The 22,707-nt window shown below is 40.7% G+C and overlaps 1 protein-coding gene across 1 annotated transcript in view; it reads left to right on the forward strand.

Annotated features, from left to right (window-relative positions):
* BMPR1A (bone morphogenetic protein receptor type 1A) overlaps nt 1-22,707 on the forward strand; it is a 101,818-nt gene that overhangs the window by 16,270 nt on the left and 62,841 nt on the right. Inside the window, exon 2 of the mRNA XM_082268346.1 lies at nt 20,015-20,177. Within this exon, the coding sequence (XP_082124472.1) occupies nt 20,015-20,177 (163 nt within the window). The remainder of the gene's footprint in view (nt 1-20,014; nt 20,178-22,707) is intronic.

Consider the following 22,707-nt stretch of genomic DNA (forward strand, 5'->3'; position numbering starts at 1 on the left):
CACTGGGCCGTGATGTCACCTGCTCGTGTTATGCTGTTTATTGCGAAGGGGTAGAGCTTTCCCTTCCTTCAGCCGCAGCAAGTCTTTCACCGACACATAGTGGACAGAGTGGTGCAAACACATGACTGCGCTGAAGAAGTGACATAATGGGTGTTTATGCTGTGATTTATTGAAAAAGCATGCAGCATGTTTACCACAAGTGGGGAGGCAAGGCTTTAAACCTTGTTTGTTAGCCTTTCCTTTTTACTACTGCTTTAGTCTCCCCAACAACTGTTATGATGGCCTACCTGCCTGAATATACATAATATACAGGGCTCGACGACAAATTTCCTCTGAATTTAGGAGCCTTTTTTTTTTTTTTTTTTCTTTTTAAGTAACAAATCTTATGGGTAGCACATTTAACACCTGCTGTCTGGACAGTGCTGATTGGCCCTTTGCTGATCACATGCACTCCCCCAAGAAAAACTCTCTAGCAATACACACCAAACTGAGTATGTGCTGTTTGCCCCATAGCGCTTCTTCGATCAGGAGATGGTTTGGGGACTGGAAGAAGGGGAGGATCAGATAAGACGGGATTAAACAGCCTTTTTACACAATGCAGAGGATTAACTCCTAAGGTTCCACAGTGAATAGAACAAGCATGCTTTGCTGCATATACAAGACTGATTTTACTGTTATGGTTTAGTAGCACTTTTTTTGTTTAATTTTTTTTATCACAAGAAAGTCCCCTATGTGATGATTTTTTTTGGTGAAAAATTATCTTTAATGAGATCTCTAAAGTCTAAAAGACCCTACATGTCCCCCCGGTGCTCTGCTGAATGTAATGCATCACACTTAATTAATTGGGACTCGGAAGTGACATACCGAGAAGGGGAGGCGAGCGGACATGTGTGCGTTCTGCTCTTCCCCCCCCCCCCCCTCTACTCAGCGACACCTGCTATGCCCATACATAGCGGGGTTTCGTAGGGCATGTGAAAGCATGCGGGTGGTAGCCCAGGTGCCAGGATGCAATTACTACAAGAGCCTGAGCTGCACGCTAAACTTCTGTGGGCCACTGGGATTTTAGTCCTGTATGTGGGTTTGTGTATATATAGTGTGCATGTGTGTATGTATGTATATGTGTGTGTGTGTGTGTGTGTGTGTATATATATATATATATATATATATATATATATATATATATATATATATATATATATATATATATAATGAAAATATAAATACTTTCTTTTTATTAAAAAAAAAAGATATATTGTTCAGAAGTCAGATAATAAGATTCAAACGTGTTTGATGTTTATAATAAGTAACAGGGGTGGCATAGCTGCCATATAGTTATACTGCTGCAGAGTCCACAGGTTCTTGCTGCTGAGACGTTTTAAAAAGTTGGCGTCATTGGTGGTTAAAGGCTTTTATACACGGTCCCCATAGATGTTACGAACTACGCAATCCGCTGAGTTTACATTGTAAATTCTTTCGTATAACTGCTGAGCTCTGCCTATCTCAGTAATGTTTTTGGGGATGTCTTTTGGTTTCCAGAGCTGTTCCTGTGCCAGTCATCTGTTTTCAATGGCACTTGGTGCAGAGGTCCCACAGCGTCTCATTTCAAGCTTCTACTAAAAAAAGTGTTTTTTTTTTTCAATGGCGCCAAGTAAATCCGACCCAAAGGAAAGTTCGCTTTATCACCTTGACAGACATAAATGCACAGTTGTTCATTTTTAAAATCTAGTTTATTTTCTTACTCTTGTACTTCACCTGTGAAACACAAAAAGTAATAATTAGTTTCACACACACTTTTTCCTTGACATTTGAAAGTTCATTTAAACTCACACTCTTAATTTGTTACCTCAGACATGTTTTATATTAGTTTAACATGGCAGATTACAGAAAATATTGTCAAAGCAAGAATGAATGTGCATATTTTTTCTGAATTTAAGTCATAGGAACTAGCTGTAACTATGTAACACTTGGCTTAAACTCAGCATAAAGAACAGAACAAGAATGGATTGAGGAATGTCTCAAAGGCACTGCATCCTAAATGCATAGAACACAAGACAAATCGGGACCACTCTCAGAAACTGAGCTTTGATTTTTAAGGGGCCAATAACTCAAAAAATCAAAAATTCAATAATTTTATTCCTATTTTGAAAAAAAAAAAAAACACATATAAATTACCACCTATGAAGTAAATTACCACCTATGAAAAACATAGAACCAATCTATTTTCAATATCCATCGAGTGAATTCATTGCGATAGAAAATCGCAGTGTAGCAATCCCGACATGTTTCACCATTAATTTGGTTTCTTCAGGGGATATATTTTGCTACATCTACACATAGAACTCAAAAAAGAAGACAAAATAAGTATACAAATACATATGAATAAAGAAAGTTAAATTATTCTAGACAAAGGTGTATGGATAAATAATACAAAAATATCAATTATTCAATATTGAAAAGTATGAAAAAATCTGTTCCATACAAACAGCAATTAAATATTACAATTGGGCATTCAGCTAGAAATTATTTAAGAGCATCTTACCAAAAGTGCTTAGAAATTGGGCTGAAACATAAATGTGGTGTCCAGCTTGTGTATCAAAGGCAGGAAGGGAAACAAAGGTGTCCCAATCTCAAGGCCCACATGTGATAGCCAATATTGCAGTCAACCGCAGGAGGGGCAATCAAAATGAGCACAAGGAAACTGAAAACATATTTGAGATAAGCTTAAGTATATTTTTATGAGCTGCAATTATATATCCGCATTACATTTAAATGCTTCAGAAAAATTAGAAGTGGAATAATCAATACTGTACCGGTTTCTTTATTTTAGAATATATTGCAGCATAAAAGTTCCTGAGTGGGTAGATATTCACTATTCAATATAGATCGCTCCCAACACTCAAATCAGTAAAGACTGCATAGATATTTGGCAGCAATATACTGGAGCAAAAGGACGGAGGTATGAGTGACATATGTCTCCGCCACTCCAAGGGGAAAGTTATCCCGAAATATAAAATGTCTCAGTTTTAAATCTTGCTTTGCACTCTGTTGTGATCAACATTCCACAGCTCCCCGCCGACACTGATTGCTGCTAATGCCTGCTTCCAGATTTACCCCTCCCGTCAAGCCGGACGTAATAACGTCACAGCGTGGATGCCAAGGGGGACGCCACCATCACTCCAGCTCCCCACACACGGGGAGGACGCATATGCAGTCCACTCTTGGGTAGGAGACCCAACAAGACTCTGTTGCCACTAAGAAAATATTATGATCACGGCCCCAATGTAATAGAGCCATCTAGTGGACAAATAACAAAGATGGTTCACTTATTACTATGCCAAACAAGCCTATTGGGGATTATCTGCAAAACACATAGTGAAATGAATTAAAAAAATAGTAAATTCTAAATGGTTTAAATATTGAGTGGGAAATGTATATAGCAAGGACAGGATAAGGAGAAAGGCTAGGAGAAGAATCCCAAGCATGTGTCCAAGGTTAGACCCCACCCAGGTCAACCAGACGATCACCCCCATTAGGCGCCTGGGTATCCATACAGTTTACATGGTAATCGGCCTCTGTCACCCAGTCCAAAGACAAAAACTCCTTATAAATGTATAAAGGGGCACCCAAGAGAAACTTATTTTTGGATGACCAAGGATGCTCTTGAACAATCACTATTGACAAATGTCCAAATGTTTATTAGGACAGTGCCCGGGATATTATTAGTTTAATCTGTGTATTGCTAAAAAACAGTGGCACTTAAGAGTACAGCAGTATGGCTGAGAAGAAATTCCAAGTAGGGTTTGAAACGTATGGATTCATTTAACCCTGGAGATTGCTGCTTGTAAAGACAAAATCTATTTAGTTTCACATTGGAGTAGGAGTCGGTCACCTTCCCCTACCCTTTTTGTAAATCGGTACATGTTCTAGGGTAAAAAAATGGACGAAAGAGAAGACAAAATGGTTATATAGTCCTACATGACGACTGATTTGGTGTTTTTCAAGTCGTTTTTTGGAAATGAGTGACACATGATCTTGAATGTGTTGAAAAACGGTCCATTGAGTCTTTTCAACATAAACGCCACAATCACATTGCATGAGGTATATGACACCCAAGGTTTGGCAGTCAGCATAGAACTGTGGGGTATATCCACGCCCATTAGGCAAAATGACTGTGGTGGAATTGGAATGGAGAGGGCAAAAATTGCACCTACCACAGGGTGCAGTGCCCATTTTCACTGAATGGCCTTCCTTTTTATAGAAGTGGCGACTTTGCCCCAATTGGTCCTTTAAGGATTTTGATTTTATAGGTGATTTCAGGTCGTTGGCCAATGTACTTGGATACAGTATTGTCAGCCTGCAATAAGTACCCATTTAGTCATTATCTGACGTACAGTCTCATGTTGACCTATGAATCTTGTAAGGAGTCTAGTAGTAATAGGACCGGTCTTAGTTTTGACTTGATGTATTAACTGTGATCTGTTGCTATCTTTCACCCGATTGTATGCTTTTTTTCAGACAGTATTTGCTGTATCCTCTGTTTTGAAGATTGTTTTGCAGAGCTTTAACCTCTTGCTCAAAATCCAAGGGTTTAGTGCAATTGTTTTATCCTAAGATATTGGCTGTAGGGAATGTTGGAAATTTAAAGATCGGGGTGTGAACTGGTCGCAAGAAGAATTGTATTGTATGCCAATGCTACCATCATTGTTGATGTAATCACAATATCCAGACAGGAAATTGACCTTTGATCATAATTCATAGTAAATTTAAGATTGTAGTCATTGATGACCATCTTTAATAGAAAAAGTTTAAGTTTAATGTCGTAATAAATCATGTGCCCCCCAAGTTGGCATAGGAGGGGGCACATGATTTATTAGGACATTAAACTCTGATTGGAATTTACACGACTTGCTAATATGTGTTTATAGTAGAGCTGCTTGATTAATCGTATAGAAATCGGGATCTCGATTAGCCCGTCCACCCCCCCCCCCCCCCCACAATCTCAATCCCTAATTTTGACTATTCTCTGTGTTTATATGTGTCTGGGTATGACACATAGCTGCAGCCCGCATGCCAGAGACTTCGGATGTCTGGCTGACACCTGAGCGATATCACGGCTGTCTATGTCAGAGCTCAGCTGACAGAATGGAGCCAATGCTTCCTGTGTAGTTCCGGTGTTCCGTGAGAATTACCTACCCGTGAGAAAAACCTACCCCTCGTCACTTCCGGTACTCGGCACTGTATGTAATGCAGCGGGTACATTAAAACAGCTGTGCTGAAATACAAGTCATCTCCGCTCCTGTCCCGGTCACTTCCCTGCTCTCGGATAGTAAATATAAAAGCGGCGGCGGCTGTATGAAAACATACATCACGGAGCCGAAAGCCGCTTTTATATTTACTTGCCGAGAGCAGGGAAGTGACCAGGACAGGAGCGGAGATGACTCGTATTTCAGCACAGCTGTTTTATGTAAGCGCCGCGTCGGTAGGTTTTTTTCACGGTACACCAGGATCGTTTCATACTAGTGCGCATGCGCACTAGTAAGCTCCTCTGTTCTTCCATTAGGTATCCGGGGCTCTGAGCATGCGCACTGCTGCGCTGCTCAGCTGTTTCTGGCCGGAAGTGACGAGGGTAGGTAATTCTCACGGGGTAGGTAATTCTCACGTTACACTGGCTCCATTCTGTCACAGGCAGAGTGATATCAAATGCACTCCGCCTGTGGAAGGAGACTGAGGAGAGCAGAGCTACAGGAAGCATCGGCTCTGTGCCGCTCCTCATACTTCGCTGGCAGTACCCGCCAGCCAGCAGTACACACAGCAGTACCAGCCAGTACCCACCGGCCTGCAGTACACACAGCAGTACCCAGGGGTAATCCATGACAGGGGTGGGTAATCCTAGTCACAGCTTTATTTCAAATGGTTAATTATATATATATATATATATATATATATATATATATATTCGTGATCTAACTTTATTGGTTTTTTCGTTGCCGATACCCATATTTTGGCCATTGCATATCACTATCGGCCGATATTTTTTGTACATTTTGCAAAATAAACAAAAATTTTGACAAAAATCTGTTACTGAACGTGTAAAACTTAACAATTTTAACATTAAGGTTAAAATTCGCTGCTTGGCAAGAATAGAATGGTGGAAATGGTCTGCGCACTACTTAAGCATGCTAATAATGTCAAGCAATGCTTTCTGGTTTGACAGACCATCATTTACCACCATTTGGAGGGTGTGTGCCATGCAACTGAGGTCACTATATATGTATGTATATATATATATATATATATATATATATATATATATATATAATATATCACCACAGGGTGCCAGCCAGCAATTTTGTTTAAGCCTATATTAGTGTCTTTTCAAGTTTCAATGGAGATAGAAAAATTTTCAGTTTAGCTGAAACTTATGATCTCTCCCTGCCTGTGTGACAGAAGACTTGCCTGCTTTGTTTACATAAGCAGGCTGGTCTTCTGTCAGTTTATCTGACGATTGCGGGAGGCCGGCGGCAATCGCCGCGGCGCACGGGTGCCGCAGAGACAGTGTGCACAAAATCATGTAGATCTGCGGTGGGCGGTCGGCAACTGGTTAAATTGCATACAACATTGCTTACCTTGGTCGTAATATTCTGAGTGTTAAGTCAGAGGTGTTAAAGTTGAGTTTAAACTACCAGTGGAATTAGAAATGGAAGTGAAAGAAGGTGGCACATTTGTGGGGGGATTGAAAGGTTGCCTCTAGTATTATATCTATTTTGAGTTCTGTGACTGTTTGGACGATTGATTTGATTTAGGTATAGGAAGGTGCACTTTATCCCCACCACCTTTTACATTTTTTGGAGGCATTAGTGATTGAAGAGTCTTGTGAGGAGCCTGCTTGAGTGGAAGAAACAGAAGAAGAATTAGAAGAATTATCAGTCATTGTAATCACCATCATAGTTAGCAGGGGTATTATTTTTCTCAGTTCCTCACCTATTGAAAGGTTTGGAATTCCACTTATACGCATAACCAGAGTCATATGCAGCTCTATCCCTTGTGAATTTCTAATTTTGTTTTTGGAATCTTGTTAACCTAGGTCTCTAATTGGGATTTCAACATAGCTTCTTTTTGGGAAAAATGTGGGTTTGAGGTTAACCCCTTATTGTCTGAATACCATTTCTGTATTTCAATGTCTAAAGAGCTTTTCTTGTGTGAATTGTTCACAAATAAGATCCATAATTTTGAACAAAGAAAGTTGCAAGTTCATTTCCGATTTTGATTTCAGATCTGCCTCAATCTCAGGTAGGTTTGGCAAGATCTGAATGCGTAAACCCCATGGAACCATATTGTCTTTGATGTATTTTATCAAAATATCTTTAGTGCCAAAAAATAAGGGATATATATAATGGTGAAACATGTCGGGAATGCTACACCCTGATTTTCTATCGCAATGAATTCACTCAATGGATATTGAACATAGACTAGTTCTATGTTTTTAATATGTGGTCATATATATGAGAGAGTGGTCCCATTTTGTCTTGTGTTCTCAGCATAAAGAGGTTACCCTATCCCAACTTGGTAGACACCCATGAGCTAAACTCCAGAAGTCGCTATCTTGTGAGCTGAACCACTATTTTCTAGAATTCACTCATACCAAATGTAGCATGTAGCACACAGACTACTCATATTGTTTAATGCTCGTATTTAGCTGTCTGTTTGCATTTGCTGTGACCTTTAGCAGATACATCATATTGCCCAAAATGCCCATTTCTACATCATACAGTATAAGACAAAGTCTTTTTAACCATTTTGATTGGGTTGTTTGTAGCTCCCTTCAAGTTATTGGGCACTGATGAAAAAAAAAATGCTGTGATGCCCCTAGATAATTCTTCTTCATACTCTTAGCTTCAGGTTTTTTTTTTTTAAACTAGTGTCCTTACCGTCTGTGGAGGTTTTCCTCGGATTCTGTTAACATGATTATTCTTTTATGCTGCACAATACCCACTGCAGCTTTTCTTGCACATTCCAGTTAGGTTGACTCCTCAACAAAGCCTTGGAGGACCGTACCTGTCTCACCTGGTGAAAGATGCAGGGCCAGCTTATAATATTGCTTTGCACTAGATCCTGCTGTGAGTGCTCCCCTTGGCACACCCCCCCCCCCCCCTTGGCGTTGCCAAGGTCTGCCTTGTTGGAGGTCAGACTCGCTTTTTGTGATTACTGACGGACCAAAAAAAGGGCTCACCGCTTCTTCAGCTATCCTCTCCAGATGGATCAGACAGACAGTGACTCAGGCCTATTCAATTAAAGGTCAGGTTCCACCTTTCCCTGTCATGGCGCATTCTAGTTGGGTAAATGTTAACGGAGAGGTGGGAGAATTGGTACAATAAAGGAAACAAGGGGTAGAAGAAATGGGGAGGGAGAGTTTATAGGCCTTTCGGATATAGAGGGAAATTATAGCAACTGTGAGTTGTGATGTATTCTTGCTTTTTAAAAACTTGTTTCATGTACACTGAATTGAAATTAATAAAAAAAAAAAATTTTTATATATATATATATATATATATATATATATATATATATAAAACCTGATCTTGCCCTGTGTGGACAGTCACAATATGAAGGGAGAAAAAGAGAAGTGAGAAAGCAGTACGAAAAAGGGCTGATTAAGTACACATTGCCAGACCTCAGACTCCTTTGTGACTACTCAAGAAATGTATTTAAAAAAAAAAACACATATGGAGGCAAGTCCCACGCTAGAATTCCATGCCACATGCTTGTACTTAGTGAGGTTTTCTTTTTGACTCAATCTTTTGATCTTTCTTTGCTTTCCTTTGTCATTTTGTTTTATTTTTTTCAAGAAAAATTGATTGGACATAAAATTGTAATTCTGACCTATGTGTTTAAGGATTTTAGGTGTTAAAACCTAGATACATTCTCAAAGTAAATATCATTGTTGGTGTGAATCTCAAGTGCTTGTTTTATTAGAGATGCACTCAAGCTATTTTAACATTTTGTTCATTAGTTGCTGGAGCCGGACTTGTAGTCTGTCCATGCACATGTAAATTATAACCTGCCATTTATTTTGTATAAGGTCATTAGCATGCTTGCCTGTTTGTTTCTTTCTCAGAGTATGAAAAAATAAAAAGACTCTTAAGGCTTATTGATCTCTATTTTGCTTGTCTATACATTGTCTAGCCATGAAATAATTTGTCTCCAGTGGCAAGCTATGTTTGCTTACATCCTTAGGAAGGATCAAGGCTGGAGTGTGGGATATTTTTAGTTTAGCTATGGCTATTTGTATAAATTTTACTTTAAGACCCAAAGGAGTTGTTCAATTTTAGAGGTCTTTAATCTGTTTTCATAAATGTATATTCTGTTGTGTATGTGATCTTGTTCAAAGTAATACCTTGTATACATGTAGTGTAAAATGTCTCTCATTTACAACCACGAAGGCTAAAATGTATTTGCAGATAACGGTGTGTCCACAGACCCACAACATACTCTATCTGACAGGGAAAACCAGTCAGCATGAGTTGTTTTTTTTTTTACCCAGCATTCCTTAATTAAAGCAAAACCCTATGTTGCAACTGGTAAGTCATTGATGATTTAATTTTCTTTCCTTCCACGGACCTTCTCTGGGGGCTCCTGGTCAGGATCCAGTCAGTGCCACCACAGTGGCTTATGTCAATCATCAGGGTGTAATGAGTAGAGTGGCAGCGGTGCTGGAAGCTTCCTGCATTCTGCAGTGGGCAGAGCAGCATGTTCTCTCTCGGCTGTGCTCATTCCCAGCATCAAAAATTGGCAGGTGGATTACCTCTGTTAGGCGCTGGATCAAGGAGTGGTTTCATGACCCTCAAGGTGGATTTTCTGGCAACTTGCTAAACCCCCGGCAGATGCAATGGATGGTGGCACTGTGGGATCAGTATTTCCTCATTTACATGTTCCATGTTACATGTTAAGCTGCTCTGTTGCCTAATCCGTAGGATAGAGGCTGAGGTGATTCTGGTCATTCTGTTGAGCTTAGATTGGCCTGGTCATCCATAGTACACTGACGTGGTACAGCTGGTCGCAGACGCCCTCTGGCAGTTGCCTTTTCGAGAGGAATCTGTCCCAGGGTCCGATTTACCACCCTGCTTTACAGTCTCTGGCTTTGATGGCATGGCTATTGAAAGCCAGTTTTTGGGGGACAGGGGGTTTTTTCGAATTTTGGTGATCCCCACCATGTTAATGGCGAGCAAGTATATGTCTTGGAAGATATATCACACACGGAAGGCTTCTATTGCCTGGTGCTGGCCTCTGAGTGTCCATCCACATTCCTTCATAGTGGCTCAGGTGTTGGCCACACAAACTGATTCACATCTTCAAGGAGTTACAGCCCACTCAGACTGGCGCGATCCGACTTCGAGGGGCGACCTGTGACTTTAGCGCGACTTGCAGGGACTTCACTTAATGGAAGTCTATGCAAGTCGCTCCCAGGTTGCCCCAAAATAGGACAGGACCCTTTTTCTAAGTCGGAGCGACTTGTGTCGCTCCTATTCGAACGGGTCCTGTACTACTCAATGGCGAGCGACCGACCGTGACTTGTCAGGCGACTGGGTCGCCTGACAAGTCGCGCTAGTCTGAATGGGCTCTTAGTCTGTCCTTTTTATTTTGTTTACTTTTGTTTGTCCCAAGCATGTTTGTATATACCTACTGTTGACTGGCACTGCTGGAAGTCTTTTCCAAGTGTTAGTAAAATAATACTTTCTAAGATTCATTTTTAACTTTCCTCCTGTTAGTTTGAGGTCATGTCCCTGTGTTCTTGATCTTGGTTTCACATTGAAAATCTCCTCCTGAACCTTTTTTCACCCCCTTGATATATTTAAAGGTTTCAATCATGTTTCCCTTTTCCCTTCTCTTCTCCAGACATATTAAGTTCCTGAAGTCTCTCCTGATATCTTTTTATCACCTAGACCTTTCACCATTTTTGTTACCTCGTCTCTGGGCCCCTTCTAAATTAGGTCTCACTAAAGATCTATATTGGGGGATCAGAACCTCTTCCTCCTGCTGGTGATCCCTCTGGTGATTCCTCCTAATCGCTTTTCCCACTGCCTGGTCACACGATTTCCTAATTTGGCAATCATTTATGTACCCCCAAATACTTTTCCTCTGTAGCACTGGCCAACACTGTACCCCAAATACTGTACTCATTCAAGGGATTCTTTTTCCCTAGGTGCATTTTTTTAAATTTAGAAACTGCAGTTTCTAATGTTTTGACCAATCTTACAGCAATGCCAAATCATCTTCCATATAAGACAGACACCTCTAGGGATATCGACCCTATTACACACTTTTGTGTCATCAGCAAAAAGACATACCTTACCTAACCACCCTATAGTTGTATAGCACTTACATATAGATAGATGCAATAATTTGGTCCTTTTGGTTCTCTAGAGCAAAAGTCCCCAACCTCAGGCTGCATACCAGTACTGACTGGTCTGTGGCAAGTTGATAACCACGGTTATCGCTCACCTCCTGCTGTTCAGTTGTGCCATTTAGCCTGTGTGTTTTCTTCAGGGTTTTTTTCATAAGTGGGTAATAACCCACTTGTTAACATAGGTTGGGCAGCTTCCGCCCCCTGTCCAGATCTGCAGCTTCTCCCGCCTCCTGCTCTGCTAAAAGGATGACATTGTCGATGGGGGGAGGACACAAAGTCTGATAACTGCCTCTGCCCTGGATTTCTTTTGCTTTGATGTCAGATTCACTCCATATAAGTGTGGGTAAGAGGGTAAGAAAGCTGAATAGCGTAATACCGTTTAAAATGGTTTATTAAATAAAACAGCAGCAAGGTACTCCCTTTTTAAAAAAACTGACAGGTGTATTGCATCCACAAGTGCCGAGCTCATCTACAAGTCTCTTCCGGTATACCGAGGTCCTACGCGTTGCGTCACTGCACATGACCACTTCAGGAGATTTTCAAGTGAGTAGGTTGCTGCTGTTTTATTTAATAAACCATTTTAAACGGTATCACGCTATGGAACTTTCTTACCCACACTTTATATGAAGTGAATCTGACATCAAAGGGAAAGAAATCCAGATGACACAACTGTTACCCTGAAAGTACTGGAAAATGGAAAAGGAGGATTAGCAAAGAGGGTTTTTTTGCTGTTATCTTACAGCAGTAAGGTGAACAGCTTGTGCACTCATAGGTGTCCTTTGCACTGAAGATTCACACACTCTATGTTGGATTTACTGCATGTTGGCACAGAAGATCCAATATTTAGTCACTTGCCGATTTGCACAATAATTGTATTGAACATTCACTGTTTGTCACATGATGAAGGATAGTATTGATCTTTTCATTATTGGCTCAATAGTCGTCACTTTTCTTTCATTTTTTTATGTATTTATCGAATATTTTAGTTTAACCTCCCTGGCGGTATAATTCAGATTTTAGGTGCTGAAAACAGTACCATTATTTTGCATGTAATTCTGGAGGATGAGCAGCCCAAACCAACTATTTACATATGATTTTTTTTTTACTGTGCGCTCTTCTTTATGACTTCTCGGGTATAATAAAGTTTGAAACACAAAATCATAAATTATAATATAATAAATATAAATAAGTTAGTGTGTGTGTATGTGTATATATATATATATATATATAATCTGTACAGTAAAACTGCAGGCATGGGCACTGGGGGGCAAACTAAGGTCAATTTATTTAGTAATGTAATCCAATAGGATTACAATATATCAGTGTGTTTGTGTGTTTTACTTTTTTAATTTGCCGCCGGTACCACCCACCTCCGACGTGGCGCTCGCAGGGAACGGAAGCCAGGGCACACAGCATCAGGCCAAAGATCCGGCCGCCGCAAACTGCCAGAATACATTGCGGAATCCTGGGGACAAGGTAAGTAACCTCTTCCAGGATCCAGCGATTTCTCCCTGGCTGTGCCCCGAGTGTGGCTCGGGATTACTGCTAATGGCACTGAAATTCCACCCCGAGCCACACTTGGGAATACTGCCAGGGAGGTCAATCATCATTTTATTGATTTACTACTGAGATTTGAAGTCATTCCACTGTTTTTTATTTATTTTCATCTACACAGCACAGCACAACACTGTATCACAAATATCTCTATTTTTTATTGCCTATATTTTTTTATGCATGCACCTTTTGAGTGCGTAAGGGATCAGCCTTTTTGTTACCTGATCTAAACTATTATGACAATTTGATCAATGTTCAGCCATTTGGCTTTTATTACTCTTAGTTATTTGTAAAACTGTTGCTAAAAAAATGTACAAAGTAAATAACTTGAGTTAATTATTAGACATTTATATTGGTTTAACATGTGATGTTAGTTATATTTTCAAAACCAAGCCAAAATTTGTGGAGGGCTGAAGCAGACTTCAAACCACACTTCAAGCCATTTCTAATAGGACCTTATCATTTTTCAACTTGGCATTTAAAGCGTTTTTGCAAAACTTGGTGTTTTATTTAAAAAAAAAAAAAAAAAAGTCTGCTGCTGGTGAAACAGTAGATCGAGCGCAGTGGATTCTATCTTTTGTTCCATTGGTGTGGTTATGATGTTTAGAGAGTACTTCTGCCTGCAGGTTGTCTCCTCGAATGCTCAACGCTTGGCATAAGATTTGCACCCAGGGCCTGGTTTCTGTGTTCATTTAATTTCCAAATGAAACCCTGTACTGAGTAAATGCTTGCAGCAGGAAAAAGGAATATTTTAAAATGGATTCGAGTATGTCTGGAAAACCTGCCTGCATATTCTCTCACTGCCAAAGGGATTTGAGTCTTAAGTTCATTTTGTTTCTGGTCTCTACATAAAACTAGAGAATGCAGGAATTTTCCAGGCCTTTCTTTTTTTTTTTTTTTTTAATACCACAAGCAAAAGTATGCTCTTGAGTCTTTACAGAATGGGCAAGGTTGGCAATGGTGGCACGTATTCTGGTAAGAGCACTGGATTGGGGTGATGGTAGGTGCGGTGCTGAGAACAAATGGGTTGCATTGGTGAGAGTGAGGGGTGATACCTGGGAGAGGGAACATACATGCGTGGCTGCAGATACCTGGTGGTGGCAGTATTGGGGTGGGTGTGTAGGTTTCAGGGGATGGGCAGTTGATGAACTGTAGGGGAGGGATGGGTGGGGGAGGGGCACAACGCATGGGGATTAGAAGAGTATGGGGGATGTTGCTGGTACCCTCCCGGTCAGCAGCAGCAAACTCATACAGCTTTGTTTTAGTATCCTTTAGCACTGTCATGCAATTTATGATACAAATGCTTTATTTAAAAATTATAGCCTTGCATCTATCGATTGTTACCGCTACACCCAAGCATTCACTGTTTTCAGCACATCTGTTTTTACAGTGCACCTATCAAGCTTGTATAGTATGATTGAGGTCAGCAATGAGGTGGCGAGAACCCACACATGCGTGGTAGTATTCATTCTCTAAGGTCACTGCCGCACATGCCCAGGATCTTGTCATTAGTTGCTGACCTCACATTAAAGGACAGCATACGTGCTGTAGTCAGAGGACCAGTGCATGCACAATGCATAACTGACATCAGTAATTTGGCAGCAAAATCCCATGTATGTTCAGTAATGACTTCAGGGGCTAGTCGCTACTGACACCTTAATGTTTGCTCACCTGCCATAGTGAGACATCTTCAAGAATTCAGAGGATAAAATTACTTTAAAATTTTTATTTTCTCAGTAATATAAATTTGTAAATATTCTATTTTGTATGCTTTGCCGAAGTATTGCACACTGCACTCATTGCGCACATGGCACGAATACATGTTTGCATTCTTTCAAGTCCTGATTAGAATTTAGCCTGCCTATGTTACGCCCCTTGTTGCCATAAAAGTACAATTGTAATATTAATGTGATACCTATGTAATCTCATGTATAAAAAAAATAAATAAATACCTTCAATTGCCTCGAATAATCAGAACAGTTATTTTGGAAAGATATATATATTTTTTTTTTACTGTTCCCTACTGCAGTAGTTGTTAGTTTGAAACAACTAATCAATATGAGGTTAGGAGTTGCCCAGCTATAAAATTTCCAGATTAACAATTTTTTCTCTTCACCTGCCAAAATATGTATTAGGGATGCACCGAAATGAAAATTTTGGGCCGAAAATGCAGGATGCCCCTGGCCGAAAACCGAAACCGAAAATGACTTTTTCCCCCAAATAATTTTAGATTAGATAGAAGAGGGGCATGCACCAAAAACAGGCATTGACGTACACCTGTCGCTGCCACCCTGTCACAGTATATGTACTGTGATGGGTTGGCAAGAGGTTAATTTAATTACCAATGGTATTTCTATTATGCAGCATGAGGGGGTTAATGTATTGCCACTGCTGGTCACTCATCTATTAGTGACCGACCAGTGGCAGTTAATTAACCCCTTTGTGCTGCATTAGTGCAACCAGTATCAGTGTTAATTAACACTGGTTGCACTGATACTGGTTGCACTAATGCAGCACAAAGGGGTTAATTAACTGCCACTTGTCGGTCACTAATGCATCAGTGACCAGCAGTGACAATACATTAACCCCCTCATGCTGCATAATACTAATACCATTGGTAAGCTGCCTCAGCTACCCCCCCCCCCCCACTGCCTCAGCGTCCCCCTCAGCAGTACACCCTCCCCCCTCTGCCTCAGCGTCCCTCCGCATCCCAACGATTCAATCTCCTTACTCTCACTCTGCTGAGTGCTTCTCCGGTGTCCTTCATTCAAAAGACGTGCCTCTGGCTGGCCGCCCGCCTCCCGGTGATGTCACTACTACTACGATCTGTGCATGAATGAAGTGACACACCGGGCGGGAGGGCGAGCGAGCAGCCTCTAATATGGTAGCTGTAACTATGTGAGCTTCACTTCACTTCCCTGTCAGCGGGATGATGAGCATGAATGAACTGACACACCGGGCTGGAGGGCGGGGTAAGCTAATAGCTAGAACTATGTGAGCGCTTCACTTCCCTGTCAGAGGAGATACCCGCATGACAGGGAAGTGAAGCTCGCATAGTTATAGCTATTAGCGGCCGCTCCCCCCGCCCTCCCGCCCGGTGTGTCACTTTATACACAGATCATAGTAGTAGGGACATCATTGAGAGGCTGCCAGAGGCGGGACTTTTTAAACCTGCACTGCGCCCTGCTCCTTTCTCTCGGCGCCCATTAATTTCGGCATTTTTAACCCATTATCGGCCGAAATGGGATAGGCCAATATATCCCAATATGGTTACTTTTAATATTGTCTTGACCAATAAATTTGATTTTTAACCTAAAACTGCAGAAAACGGAAACCTACATACAGCGCTTTACTTTAAACTCCTCCTGTACTTAAATTGGATTTCCAGCTTGAATTAAAGGGGCTCCATTTTCATCTGTAGACGAATATGGCTCTATTTCAGATAAAGTGCAGGTAAACCAGTGCTCTAGCTGTTTTTGTATGTTGGAAATTGCTAATATAATAAGATTACAGCCTGTAATTTCCTCATTTCAATGCAGAGGAGCCCAACTCCAGGAAAATGAAAAGGCCTCCCTTGCAATGGGGCTGTGTGTCAAACAGCGCTCTTGTGCCCTCGTTGCTTAACAGACTAGAATGTACAGGGCTAAGATAAATGTTCATAGTAAATTCCTAGGTTACCGTGTCAGCTACTTGTCAATATACCCTGTATAACTTTCTAAAGTGGCTTTTAGTAACAAAAAAAAAAAAAAAAAACGCTCAAGACCCTTCTCAGAAGGCTGTTCTGAAAGCTAGTTCTCTGATGCTCCCAATTATAGGAGCATGATACCATCTCTTGCCCCCCACACACACTATATTGTCAAAACTATTGGGACGCCTGCCTTTACACACACGAACTTTAATGGCATCCCAGTCTTAGTCCGTTATCGATCATGAAAATAGTTAACTATTAACTATTTTCATAATCAGTTTCTGCCCTAGTATTCTTACTTGAATTCTCTGCTTTGTGTATTTCTTCCAGATATGTGCAGTAATCCAGTGCAAAACTTGACTTTGTAAGAGCTTGCTGTAAAGCCTGCCAAACATTAATTGAAATTTGGCTGGTTCAGCAGGGACTGGCCAGTTTTCGATGTGTAAGCTGGATTGTAAGCTCTAATGAGCTATATAAATCCTGTATAATATAGTATAATAATAATACACAAGTGGATCGATCGATGTAACTTGTACATAACCAACCTGTTTTTTTTCTTCTGAATGATCAGCATCACATTTTTTTTTTCTATCAACCGGTAAAAAAAAAAAAAAATATTGTATGGCTAACCTAATAAAGACCGGGCACTGCTGCTTTCTCTTTCTGTGCAGAGTTGAATGGTCTTATATTTGCCCCTCTGCTGCAGTTATTTGCAGGCAGCCTGTAATGGATAGGCATGCTGGGCCTCCGCCAAAGCTCTCATTTCTGCGCAGGCTATCTGCAGTCCAATAATGGCATTGCTGCTTTTATATGCTGATATCGGCCTTTAAAGAGGTTGTAAACTAGTTTGAGTTTTTTTTTTTTTTTTTTTTACACCCTGCAAAAGAAAGACATAATGAGCTAGTATGCATCGCATATTAGCTCATTATGCAATACTTGCCTCAGAACGAGCCCCCGCCGTGCCGCTCACTCACCTCTATGACGGGCGACATGTCTAGTCGCCCGTCTTCCGGGATCGCGGCATCCGGCCATCTGATTGGCCGGAGCCGCGGTGACGTCACTCCCGCGCACGCGCGCTAGAGCCGACAGTCACGGCACGGGGCTCTGAAGGAACGGCACGATCGGCCGTTCCTTCAGAGCGCATGCGCCAGTGACGTCACTGGCGACATGTAAGGTAAATATCTCCTAAACGGTACATGTTTAGGAGATATTTACAGTACCTATAGGTAAGCCTTATCATAGGCTTACCTATAGGTACAAGTTGTAGAGGAGGGTTTACTTCCTCTTTAAAAAAGGTGTTTGATGCACACAAAGTGAATCTTTATCCTCTATGGCTATATTTAAAAGGTTTGTGTGCCCGGAGTTCAGCTTTTACTTTTAAGACATTAGGAGTCGATTCTTAATACATTGGACAAATTTCAAACATGCTCGTGCATGCATTACAAATTGTTGGCTGTAATTTCTGTAAAAAAGTAATGATTTTTAGATTCATCCAGTGGCCAAAATGTGGTAAATTTTCTCTCTGAAGTATTTCCTAAAAATATACTGCATTTCGACCACTAGATGGAGCGGAATATCCACTCCTGGACCAGTGATGTACCCGTACGCCACTGGACTTTGGGTGGTTATACCAGGATGATAGCTGCAGGAATTACCCTGGTACAGTTTTTCTGAGCCAGTATTTGGCTCTCTTGTAAAAGCAATCCTAGCAGCTTACTGGACACTGGATTGATTTTACAAGCAGCAGTAAGGGACACACGGCTTGCTTGGGCTCTCCTGTCCCGCTGGAATCGGCTCTGGTAACTCGAAAGTGATAACCTGACGTCACTCTCGGTTTACCCGGATGTCAACAATTCCATTTTTAAAACTCACTGATCTTGGTGTTTTTAATTATAGACCCCAGATCTCTCTCTTAAAAAGCACCTGTCACGTGTCTATTGCTGTCAACAGGATGTTTACGTTCCTTTGCAACAGCAATAAAAGTGATTAAAAAAAATAAAGTAATAGTGTAAAATTAAAAAATGAATTAAAAACAAAAAATGAAAGTGCCCCCATCCCCCTGTGCTCGCACGCAAAGGCAAACCTGTGCATAGGTCCCGTATGTACGCAAACAGCGATCGTCTCGCACATGAGGTATCACTGCAAATGTCAGATCATTGGCAGTAATTCTAGCACCAGACTTCCTCTGCAAATCTAAAGTGGTAACCTGTAAAGGCTTTTAAAGCATCGCGTATGGCTAGTAAAATGTACATAATTTACTACGGTTGCTTGAGTGTGCGCAATTTTAAAGCATGACATGTTTGGTATCTATTTACTTGGCGTAACAATCTTTTATATTTTACAAAAAAAATTGGGTTATGTATTGTTTTTTTAAAAAAAACTGCAAGCAAGCAGCTCTTTATTGCAGAAGACACATGCATGTTTTGCAATCCAAAACACTTACTTGCCCGCTTTCAGTCCTCAATTGTACACTGAGGTATGCATACACAGCTCAGCATGCATTCCTGACACACTCTGGCTGAATGACAGACTCCTGTGCATGTGCAAGATGACGTCATTCCCTCACTGGCCAATCAAGAGGTTGAAATCCCGGAAGTGGCCTGTCACTGGAAGATTGGAGGTAAGTATTGGATTTTAGTTCTGCTTTAAAGGGTTAGTTCTCCTTTACAAATTTTATAATGCACTTGCTATAGGTGTAGGCCATTTACTTACCCTCCTGGAATACTCCCAGGAGACTAAGATGTTTCTAAGCTAGGCTTAGGCATTACTGCTCATCTCCTCCATCCCACGAGTGAGCGCTCAAATGCTGGGCTCAGAACTACTGCATAAGGGGAGAGAGAGCTTGTGAGAGGGTTTGAATCAGAGAAAGAGCTCAGTCCTGTTGGTGGAGGGGAGTAGTAATGACTAGGCCTCACTGAGCAGCATCCTGGAAGTTTCCAGTCCGGATTTGGGAGGTGCAGTATGTAAATAGACTACACCTATATCAAGATCATTATTCAATTTTAGTCAGAGCTGCACACTTGGTTTTTTAATCTACAGACACCCCTTACCTTCATAGGCAGTTTTTAGGTGAACTCCATGTTCTAACCCTAAGGATTCTCCAGGATTTAACCAATGTAAACACTACAAACCCAGTATCCCTGGTGCAAATTGATGGTAATCATATGACAATGATTTTGTTGAAAGAGGATATCTTCTACATTAGTTCAGTTGATTCAAATAATCAAATCGGTCTTGTCATTGGAAAACATTGTAGTATGTGTGCAATATCCTTGACTTGAGTACAGAACTTTTAATTATGAAATGTCTAGATTGTACATGTGGTGTGTTAAGAATAATTTCTTTACCAACCATTTTTTCCCCCATAGGTCAGAATTTGGACATTTTTCCACATAGGACTGGAACAAAATCAAACTCGGACCTTAAAAAGCAGGAAAATGGGGTGACATTAGCTCCAGAAGACACACTACCCTTCCTGAATTGTTACTGCTTTGGATACTGTCCAGAAGATGCTACAAATAACACTTGCATGTAAGTTTATATATTTCTGTTTGTTAAAGTGAAATTTCAGTCATCGTATCAAATCATCCAATTCTGATGTTATCAAGGAAATGTCACTTGGCTAGAATCAAGATCAAATGTGTTTACATTGCCAGATTGGGTACTCTTAGAAGGCCTCTTAGTGACAAGGTGCCCCTTGTCATTCATTGTGTTTAACCTGACTACCTTTCAATTATATACAGGGCCTTGAAAAAGTATTCATACCCCTTGAAATGTTCCACATTTTGCCATGTTGGAACCAAAAGTGTAAATGTACCTACTTAGAATTTTTTGTGATATGCCAACACGAAGCTGCACATAATTGTGCAGCGGAAGGAAAATAATGAATGATTTTCAAAATGTTTTACAAATTAATATTTGAAGTGTGGCATGCATTTGTATTCAGCCCCCTTTAATCTGAATACCCCAAAATAAAATCTAGTGGAACCAATTGCCTTCAGAAGTCACCTAATTAGTAAATAGAATCCACCTGTGTGTAATTTAATCTCAGTATAAATACAGCTTTTCTGTCTAGTTGTGTAGAAGTTTAAAGCAGGGTTGGGTTATAAAAAAATATCCCAAGTTTTAAACATCTCATGGAGCACTGTTCAATCCATCATCTGAATATGGAAAAAGTGTGGCACAACTGCAAACCTACCAAGACATGGCTGCCCACCTAAACTGACAGGCCAGTCAAGAGAGCATTAATCGGAGAAGAAGCCAAGAGGCCCATGGTAACTCTGGAGGAGCTTCAGAGATGCATTTTTGAAAACCATTTGTCATTTTCCATCCGCATAACAATTGTGCCACTTTGTGTTGGTCTATCACATAAATTCTCAATAAAATAGATTCACAGTTTGGTTGTAACATGACAAAAAAGTATGTATATATGTATGTATATTATATTGCATGTAATACTTATACCTATACCTATAAGCTGTTGTGGTGCTTGGGCTTGACTGATTTAAGAGGTGTGCATTAAAGGATTGCAGAATGACTTGATGGGCTGAGTAAAGAATATTTGACCTGTACCTTACAGGTTCAATAGTACACATTCTCAGAATACCAGGTTACTCAGTAACAGAAGATGCATAATATTAAAGGACAGCATCAATCACAAACACTAATAATAATTCTATTTTTACTTGGTATAACAACTCAAAATCGTTTTTTTAAATGCTGCTTATGGGGTACAGGTAATATGTTTGTGGATGTCATTTGCGAGAACAAGTTATACTGCTTTTTTAGCTGTTATGTGGTAAATGTTTGATGGGAAGAAAATATATCTTTTTAGTAGCCGTGTCGATTTTCTTTTAACCCCTTTGCGATCTGTGAACTGCATACTGTGGCTATGGTATTAGAAATGTGAGAGAGGGGCATTGATTGGTGCACCCCTTTGGAGGCCGTCTGTCAGACACATGCAATTACCATTCTTTCTTTGTCACTTTTGATATTACTAGCATTTCAACGATATCTGTATCTGTGCCTATACTAAGCATTTGCACAAGTACTTGTGCCAATGCTCCGATACTAAAACCGATACCTTCAGACTCAGTTAACATATGTGCAGGCCGGTTTACAATGCGAAGCCTAGTCTGGTTTTGTTCAGGTGCGATTCCAATCCAAATTGTAGTGTATGAGATTAGAAATGGCACAGGACTCTTTTACATCGCACTGCCCCCGGCCCGCACATTTTTGAACAGGCTGTGAAGGTATCAGTTTTAGTATTTAAGCATTTGCATGAATACTTTGTATCGGCGCCAATACTGCTATCAGCGCAACGCTAGTGCACATGTGTGTTGTGTGTAGGGTAGGTATTTTAGGCCTCATTTACATAGGAGCATATTTCTGTGCCCAGGAGCCAATGGCACAGTTACATGCGTATAGCCTCGGGGTGTCTTAGCCATCTTTTAAAGTGTACAGGCTGCTGCCCACGGCTATACGCAGACATCTGTGACTCCTAGCTAGTTCAGTTCTGTTAAGGGGCTGAAATAAACAGGCTTAAACAGACCCAAGATGTTAAACTTTTGAGAGAGAGCAGAAATTGCAGCTGCACTCAATGAACAGTGCTCTGTATAGAAGATTCCCGTTTTCTCAAAAAGTGAAACTAAAATACATAGTAAACACTGTTTACTGTGCTTCAGGTTTGAATTAACACAGGAGTAATCAGCACTAAGCTCTCACTGTGTTCATTCAGGAAAAAAGGAGTTGATAAAACACCTTCCCTACTAAATGGTCTGTAAGCCTATAGCAGTAGACCTACCGACCTGGCCAGCTGGCAGCAGTTCAGTCCTGCCATCTGCATTACACAGGTTGCAGCGCAGGGTTAACGTCCAACTCTGGGTTGTAGAAAAAATACCTGTGCAGTAGATTCCTCTTCACTCTGCAAATGTTAAATGTTTTGTTTTGTCAGGAATAATGATTACGGTAAACTACCAGCACTTTGAGGCTACGTTCACATGTCAGCGTATTCACCGCGTTGATGGCCGCGATACGGAAATCATTGCAAATCGCAGGACGC

The sequence above is a fragment of the Pelophylax lessonae genome, assembly GCF_965119305.1.
Source record: "Pelophylax lessonae genome assembly, chromosome: 9".
Taxonomy (NCBI): domain Eukaryota; kingdom Metazoa; phylum Chordata; class Amphibia; order Anura; family Ranidae; genus Pelophylax; species Pelophylax lessonae.